The 7,848-nt window shown below is 47.1% G+C and overlaps 1 protein-coding gene across 2 annotated transcripts in view; it reads right to left on the bottom strand.

Moving 5' to 3' along the window:
* Positions 1–2,767: 2,767 nt before the first annotated feature.
* TAF8 (TAF8 RNA polymerase II, TATA box binding protein (TBP)-associated factor, 43kDa) overlaps positions 2,768–7,848 on the bottom strand; it is a 21,857-nt gene continuing 16,776 nt past the window's right edge. Inside the window, exons 8-9 of one of the 2 annotated variants that reach the window (XM_012640942.1) lie at positions 4,942–5,081; positions 2,768–4,652 (exon numbers count right to left, since the gene is read on the bottom strand). In XM_012640942.1, coding sequence (XP_012496396.1) covers positions 4,640–4,652; positions 4,942–5,081 — 153 coding nt within the window. In that variant the 3' untranslated portion in view covers positions 2,768–4,639. Of the gene's footprint in view, positions 4,653–4,937; positions 5,082–7,848 lie in introns of those variants that run through there. The other variant, XM_012640943.1, reaches the window with a different exon arrangement.

Consider the following 7,848-nt stretch of genomic DNA (forward strand, 5'->3'; position numbering starts at 1 on the left):
CAACAGTTAAAAACAAAAACACATCTTTGAGACAAATGGAAAAATTTGAATATGAACTGGTATCCGGGGTTTTATGAAATTACTGTTCATCTGTGATATAGTGGTTATGAAAAAAAAAAGGTCTACCAACGCACACAAATATGCCCAACTGATTTTTTTTTTTTTGAGACAGAGTCTCACTCTGTTGTCCAGAGTAGAGTGCCGTGGCGTCAGCCTAGCTCACAGCAACCTCAAACTCCTGGGCTCGAGCAATCCTACTGCCTCAGCCTCCCGAGTAGCTCGGACTACAGACATGTGCCACCATGCCCGGCTAATTTTTTCTATATAGATTTTTAGTTGTCCAAATAATTTCTATTTTTAGTAGAGACGGGGTCTTGCTCTTGCTCAGGCTGGTCTTGAACTCCTGACCTCGAGCAATCCTCCCGCCTCGGCCTCCCAGAGTGCTAGGATTACAGGCGTGAGCCAGTGCGCCCGGCCCTGCCCAACTGATTTTTGACAAAGGTACAAGAATAATTCAATGGAGGAAGAGTGTCTTTTCAACAAATGGTGCAGGGTCAATCAGACACCCACAGGCAAAACAATGAACTTGACCTAAACCTCATGCCTTACATAAAAATTAACTCAAAACAGATCAAGGACTAACATGTAAAACATAAATCTATACAAATTTTAGGAAAAAAATATGGAAGAAAATCTTCAGGATCTAGGACTTGGTGATGTTTTTAGATTCAATACCAAAAACACAATCTATAAAAGGCAAAATTGATAAATTGGACTTCATTAAAATTAAAAACTTTTGCTCCACAAAAGAATCTGTGAAAAGGATGAAAAGACAAGCTACCCAGTTGGAGAAAGTATTTGCAAGCCACATATCCAACAAAGTTCTTACATCTAAAATATATAAAAAAATCTGGAACAATCCAATTAGACAATGGGCAAAAGACAAACATTTCACCAAAGAGGATATTCAGGCAACAAATAAGCACATGAATAGATGTTCAACATCACACTAGCTGATAGATAAATGCAAATTAAGAAAACAATACGAGGGCCACTGCAATGGCTCACATCTGTAGTCCTAGCTACTGGGGAGGCTAAGGCAGCAAGATGGCTTGAGCCCAGGAGTTCTAGCGAGCTATGGTCATGCCACTGGACTCCCGCCTGGGCAACAGAGTGAGACCTTGTCTCTAAAAAAACAAATTAAAAAAAAAAACCACCAACAAGAAAATAAGATATTACTACACACCTGTCTAAAATAAAAAATGGTAACACCAAATACTGGTGAGGACGTAGAGAAACTGGATCACTCATACCTTGCTAGTGGGAATGAAAAATGGTACAGCCACTCTGGAAAATACTTTATCAGTTTCTTATAAAATTAAACATGCAGTTACCATACGACCCAGTAATGGCATTCTTAGACATTTATTGCAGAGAAATGAAAAGGTTATGTTTACACAAAAACCTGTACACAAGTGTTCACAGCTTCATTGATAACAGCCCCAAACTGGAAACAGCCCAGATGCCCCTCAATATTGTGAGTGGTTAAACAAACTGTGTTAAACTGTGGTATGTCCATACCATGGACTGTTACTTAGCAATAAAAAGAAACAAACTATTGATCCAACAATGTAGATGGATCAAATTATGCAGAGTGTAACCCTCAAAGGGTTACATACTCTATGATTCCATTTATATGACATTCTTTAAATAAAATTATAGCGATGAAGAACAGAGTAGTGGTCTCCAGGAGTTAAGAACAGGGAAGAGACGTAGCTCAGCAGCACTGGGAATTTCGAGTAGTAGTGGAACTCAGGAGGCTAGTGGATGGCAGACTCCCAGCATCCTCAGGAGCGACCATGGACTCCTTGGCCAAGCCTCGATGGCCTCTGGGCCTGGCAGTCATGAAGACAATAGAAGATTTGCTGCAGTAAGGAATTTGCTTCAAATATTTCAACATTGCAATGATAATCCCTCAGTGTTCACATAACTAGTGTTCTCTCTGTATAAGAAAATTTCTATCCTATAAAGCTCAACGTCCAATTTGTTACATGCCAGTCACAGAGCTGGACCTGAAAAATAACCACACATTAGATGAACTGGTAAAAAGCTTGAATTTTGCACGCTGCTGAAATAGTTCGAGAAATTGAAAATGTGGAGAAGACCAGAATATGTCTTAAAGTTAGTAAAGGCAATGAAACTGTAATAGTTTTTACTAAGGAACAAACAGAAAAGGAAATAGATGAAATTCGCAGTAAATATTGTAAAAAACATCAGAATGAATTTCAGCTTCTGGTGGATCGGGCCAAAAAAGAATACAAGAAAACTGTTGGAATGTCACAAAAAACAGTAATAACAAAACAGGAAGATGAATCTACAGAAAAGCTAGTATCTGTATGCATGGGAAAGGAAGATAATAAAATGAAGTTCTCAGATATGACCTCAGTAACAAACTACTTCCCTAAATCAAAGCTAGGCTCCTCAGGGAAACTGGAGTCTGACAGACCAGATGATTCTTCCAGTTGGACTGATATTCAAGAAGCGCTTTCTTCACCAGAATCAGATTCATGCAATAGAAATGATCTTCAAGACACAGAAATGAGCCCAAGATGGAATCGCCACACAAGAGCAGCTGGAAATGCTGAGATTGAACCAGGAAATAAGCATAATAGGAATTAGTGTGAGCTTTTGAACACAAATTAAGTTCAAAGCTTATAGTTCTATTTATTTGCAGTTTTTATTGTGAACTTTTATTACGAGCTTTTCATAAGTCACATTTTTAATCCGTCTCTACTACTTTTTCCAAGAACTCCCCCAAAGCTATAAAAAATAGAAATTTATAAATACACATTGAGAATTATGCAGTTTTTACACAACAATGGCAGGTCAGTGTTTCAAGTTGTCTAACCCTCTCCCAGTGTCTCCCATCCACAACTGGCAGGAGCACAGCCTCTGAAATCTCAGCAGCAGAAATGGCAACCCTTTTCCAAATCCTGCAGCACAAGGGCCTCCAACAGGTGCTGGTGTGGGATAATAGCGAGCGAGGACCTGCGGAAACACTGACTGGGATGACCGCTCGCAAGAGCAATGAGAACAGCAAACTGGGTTCAGCCATGGCTTGAACCTGGGACTGTATTTAAACTCGCCAGGCCAAGAACTGCCAAGAGCTGAATCACAAACTCCGAAGGGTTGGCACAGACTCAGTCTAATTTGGGGAATCCAATTTTCTCATTTTTGTCCCCTCTTTAGTTCCCAGAAAAACAGCTCTTTCCTTCAGGGCAAAGGGACAGAGTGTCCCAGAGAACAGTGATGCCAGGGGGACATAGAGTCTGCTGGCAAGTCCCCAAGTTTCTTGAGTTTTCAAATTCATCAAGAGAACAGACAATTAAGAGATGACTCTAGTTAAATATGGAGCTTAGGGTTCTAACCCAGGAAACAGCGTGTTTATCCAGTGGTAACTTCCAGGTGTTTACGGGCATTTTTCTTCCTTCCGAGATCAAAGGGTATCAGCCTGCCCAGCATCTTTCTTAAAAACTTCTTTTCTGGTTTGTTGAGTACATCCAGTATGAAGTCTTCCTTCTCCAAGAGGCAAAGAGGTTGAGCAGATTCAGATCTGCTTCCTGGAGAACACCTCAGCTTAGACTGCAGGCTCCTCTCAGCCCGCTTCCACCGCTAGGTGGGAACGTGGCCTTCCGTCCACACCAGCCTTCCGGCAGACCAGCGAAATTTCTCAGCTTTCAGAAGACAAGGCCAAGCCTAGCCCTCAGATTCCCACCCCACCAAATCCTTTTCCTACAACTTAAACATTTATGGCTCCTCTATCAAGTCACCGCATAACACAGTCAACGCTCCAGGCTCTTGTCAGAGAAGACCTCTTTTCCCAGGAGGGGCAGGACGTGGTAGTTCCCAAAGCACACACTCCACAGAGGGACGATAAATGACTGACCACAGAGGGGGAGAGAGAGCACTGCCCCACATCAAACGCTGACCAGAGGATCAGGGCCGCTCTGGCATGTCATTGTCCTCCACGTTGTGAGAATGTGATGAGCTCGCAACTCCTGCCAGCCCTAGAACACAGCTGTGACGTGTGGGCCTCCTGTTGCCAACGTGTCGAGGGAGCGCAAAGTCGCTTTCCGTCAGCTCAGCAGGGCACTTGGAGCCCAAGTGAGGAGAGAAGAAAGAATGAGGTCCTGTCATGACAAATCAGTGCCATAAACTGTCTGTGAGTCAACAAAAGGGATCCAGAAATCCTGAAACACACCCTGGGCAAGCAGTCTTCTTGGTATTACAGCAAGCAAAGCAGCAAAGAACCCTTTTTTCCTGCCATGTTCCCTGGTCTTCTGGGCTTCAAAGCAATCAAGTCCTATGACAGCAAATGAAGTCCCCGGGTGCTGCTACGCCCACAGTACTACGTCCTCGCTGATTAAGAAGCCTCATTATTACCATATCTTCCTCAACCCAAACATCCAGTGAAAACAGGTCATCTTAACACAAGGTTTGCTACTAAAATCATGTCCAATCACATCCGCAGCCTTGGCTCAGCCACAAAGAGGTCACTCTCTCTTCTTCCCTCCAGTGGCTTTAACTCCCCAGGTGGGTGGTGTCCAGGCCCGTGGACGAGCCAGGCTTCCTCCTCAGCTCACGAGAGGGACCTAGAAAGAAAAGGAACCATGGAGCTTGCCTGGTGGGGCCCGTCTGCCCTCCTAGGGGAGGACAGCTCCAGGGCTTGAGGGTTGGTGCCTGGGCTGCAGGACACTCGACCACCAAGGAACGAGAGGCACACACGGGAGCCGACTAAGCAGAGGAGAAGGGAAAATATTTCCTCTCACCACAGCAGTCTGCCCCAGGCTCAAGCCCACCGGCGAGCCCCTCTTTCCCACCAGGGAGCAGAGACCACCTCGGTAGGCCAGACGAGACTCTGGACCTCAGCCTCCAACTCACTTCTTCCTGCGGATCTTGGGCTTCTTCACAGGTCGCAGATAGGGGTTATCAATGATGTTCTCCTCCCCATTCCGGCTTCCCGACAAGGAGGGGTTCTGCTGCAGGACAGAAGTGTTCTCCTTCTCGGCTCCGGAGTCGTCCTTTGAGCAAAAGCCAAAATAAAGCACAACACCAATGGCATAAGGAAAGAAATCGTGCCCATAGTTAGAACTGCTATTAGCATCCCTTTCATTGGGAAATTCCTTCCAATGTTCCCGTCTCTGCCCCAGACAAAATAAGGCCCAGGCAGGGGCTGGCTATAAGGGGAAGGCGAAACTAACATCCTTGACGCAGGGGGCACACAACAGTCTTGAATCTCCTGAAGGCAGGGATGTGAGTTAGAAAGAGCAGGGGCCCGGGAGGGGCAGGTAGTTGGGGGCTAAAATTTAGACACTTCAGGGAGAAGCCCAGCCTGGTGGGGAGAGAAAGAAAAAGGGAAGGACTCTAGATGCCTTGCGGGGCCGAGAGACACAGGCCGGGACAAATATTCGCATAGGGTATCTCCCGGACCAAAGCTAGCAAAAATCGGATTTCCCCCAAACTCTCAAATTTCTGGTACTTGCAACTTGCTACCAATGATCATATCCCAGCACAGGCCAGAAACCTCTTGAGCCCTGAGGGTTCCCTGCGAGGGAAAGCAGAGCCTGCAGGTCTCAGCACATGCACGTCATTGAGAACGCCTGTCTGCGCCCTGTCAATCAGGTTTTTTACTGTTTGCTTTTTTGAGGAAACTGTGATTTTTAGAGAAAAGGTTATAAGTTCACATATATTCAATATAATCTCAATTAAAATTTTTAAAAAATCACAACTGTGTTTAGACAGAAAAAAGGTAACATGCTAAAATTTTAAAAACTGTTCTGGGAATACAGGTGATTCATTCTTCTTCCCTTATTTATACTCTCCTCTATTTTCCATGTTCTTTAATTTTTTTTAAGGGGTGGAGAGTCATAAGGAGGAGTGCTCAGTTGCCTTGTTTGTCTTGAGACAGAGTCTCACTCTGCTGCCCTGGGTAGGGTGCAGTGGCGTCACTGTGGCTCACAGCAACCTCCAACTCCTGGGCTCATGCGATCCTCCTGCCTCGGCCTGCCAGGTAGCTGGGACTACAGGCACGCGCCACAACGCCTGGCTGGTTTTTATTTCCTTTCTTCTTTTTTTGGTGGAGACGGGGTCTCGCTCTTGCTCAGGCTGGTCTTGAACTCCTGAACTCTAGCAATCCTCCCACCTCGGCCTCCCAGAGTGCTAGGATTACAGGCGTGAGCCACCGCACCCGGCCTATTTTCCATGTTCTTTCAAATGAACAGAGGCTGCAGGGAAAGGGGGAGAAAATCACACCGAAAACTTGATCCAGAAGCTCAGGTCTAGTGAGCAGAAGCTGATCGGGCTGCGCCCCCTGGTGACGGGCCGAGGGTTCCATCGGGGAACAAGTCACAGAGACTCCTGTCCTGCAACCTGAGGTAAAAGCGGCCGTCACTGACTTCAACCGGGAGAGGCTGCAGTGGAGACAGCACAGCAGAGGACGCTGCGATCGATCGATCAGATGGCACTAGGTGAACAGCAGGTTCCCCCCGTGAGGGACAGGGGGCCTAGGGCACAGACACTGATCTCAGGCTTCGAGAGCCTGAAGAAACTGCATCACGTCTCGGTTCCACTGCAAGCCCTCTCGCTGTCCTGTCAGCTCTGCTCTCCCCAAAGCCCCGGTTCCATCTGGGGCCTGTGTGCTTTCCCTCTGCAACACCAACCCAGTGGGACCACTAGGTGACCTCGAGCCACTTGGGACCTTCCGGAGACTCTATTGAAAGCGAGCACCCCAAGACCAGCCTAGCTCATGCCAGACCAGGTCCCCGGCAAACGTCTGCCCACAACCAGACCTACCGTGGACGTGTGGCTCCCAACCTTTCTGAAGTTCTTACTGGCTTGACTGAGTAACATCTTCCCCCTGCTCCTTTCTGTCATTTCTCTACGGTAAACATCCTGTCTTCAAAGTGACTGGACGTTCACTTCGACCATGCCTTAAGTGTTTTCTGAGATAATACAGACAGAGCTGACACTGTCAGAGGAGAAAGCCAGCCCTGGGACACTGCTGGAAGGTGCAGAGGCTCCCTCCGTTGGGCTCACTATGGCTCACAAGAGCAAGAGGACAGGCCTCTCTCCTCCCAAGTAGAGCTTATGGAAATGCCACTTTCTTACCCCCTTCAGGGACTGACAGCCTTGAAACGGGCAGGGGTACAGGGAGCAGGTAAGAGTAAACTGACCCAGAGATTTGTAAAAAAGGCAGGAGCAGAATCACCTGTCAGAATCCTTGAATTGCCTGTGAGCTCTAGCAAACCCCACACCCCTGGGCGACCGAATCCCAGTGTTCAATGCTATTTGCATGCCAACAACGCCCACAAGGACATCTGCAGCCCTCTCCACTCTCCCAACCTCCAGCTCATACAGCCAACTGCTCACTTGGCAGCTCCACCTGGGTGTCAGGTAGGCATCTAAAATTTATCTAAAACTGAACGGGGGCCCGGGCCCAGGGGCTCATACCTGCAATCCCAGTACTTTAGAAGGCTGTGGGGGGATCACTTGAGGCCAGGAATTTGAGACCAGCCTGAGCAACATAGCAAGACAGGGGAAGGGGACGGGGATGGGGAAGTGGGGGAAGGGGAAGAAGGGGAAGAGGGGAAAGAAGGGGAAGAGGGGAAAGAAGGGGAAGAAAGGAAAGGGGAGGAAGGGGAAGAAGAGGAAGAAGGGGAGGAAGGGGAAGAAGGGGAAGAAGGGGAAGAAGGGAAAGGGGAAGAAGGGGAAGAAGGGGAAGAAGGGGAAGAAGGGGAAGAAGGGAAAGAAGGGAAAGAAGGGAAAGAAGGGGAAGAAGGGGAAGAAGGG

Source organism: Propithecus coquereli, unplaced genomic scaffold (genome assembly GCF_000956105.1).
Source record: "Propithecus coquereli isolate 6110/MARCELLA unplaced genomic scaffold, Pcoq_1.0 Scaffold158, whole genome shotgun sequence".
NCBI classification, from domain to species: domain Eukaryota; kingdom Metazoa; phylum Chordata; class Mammalia; order Primates; family Indriidae; genus Propithecus; species Propithecus coquereli.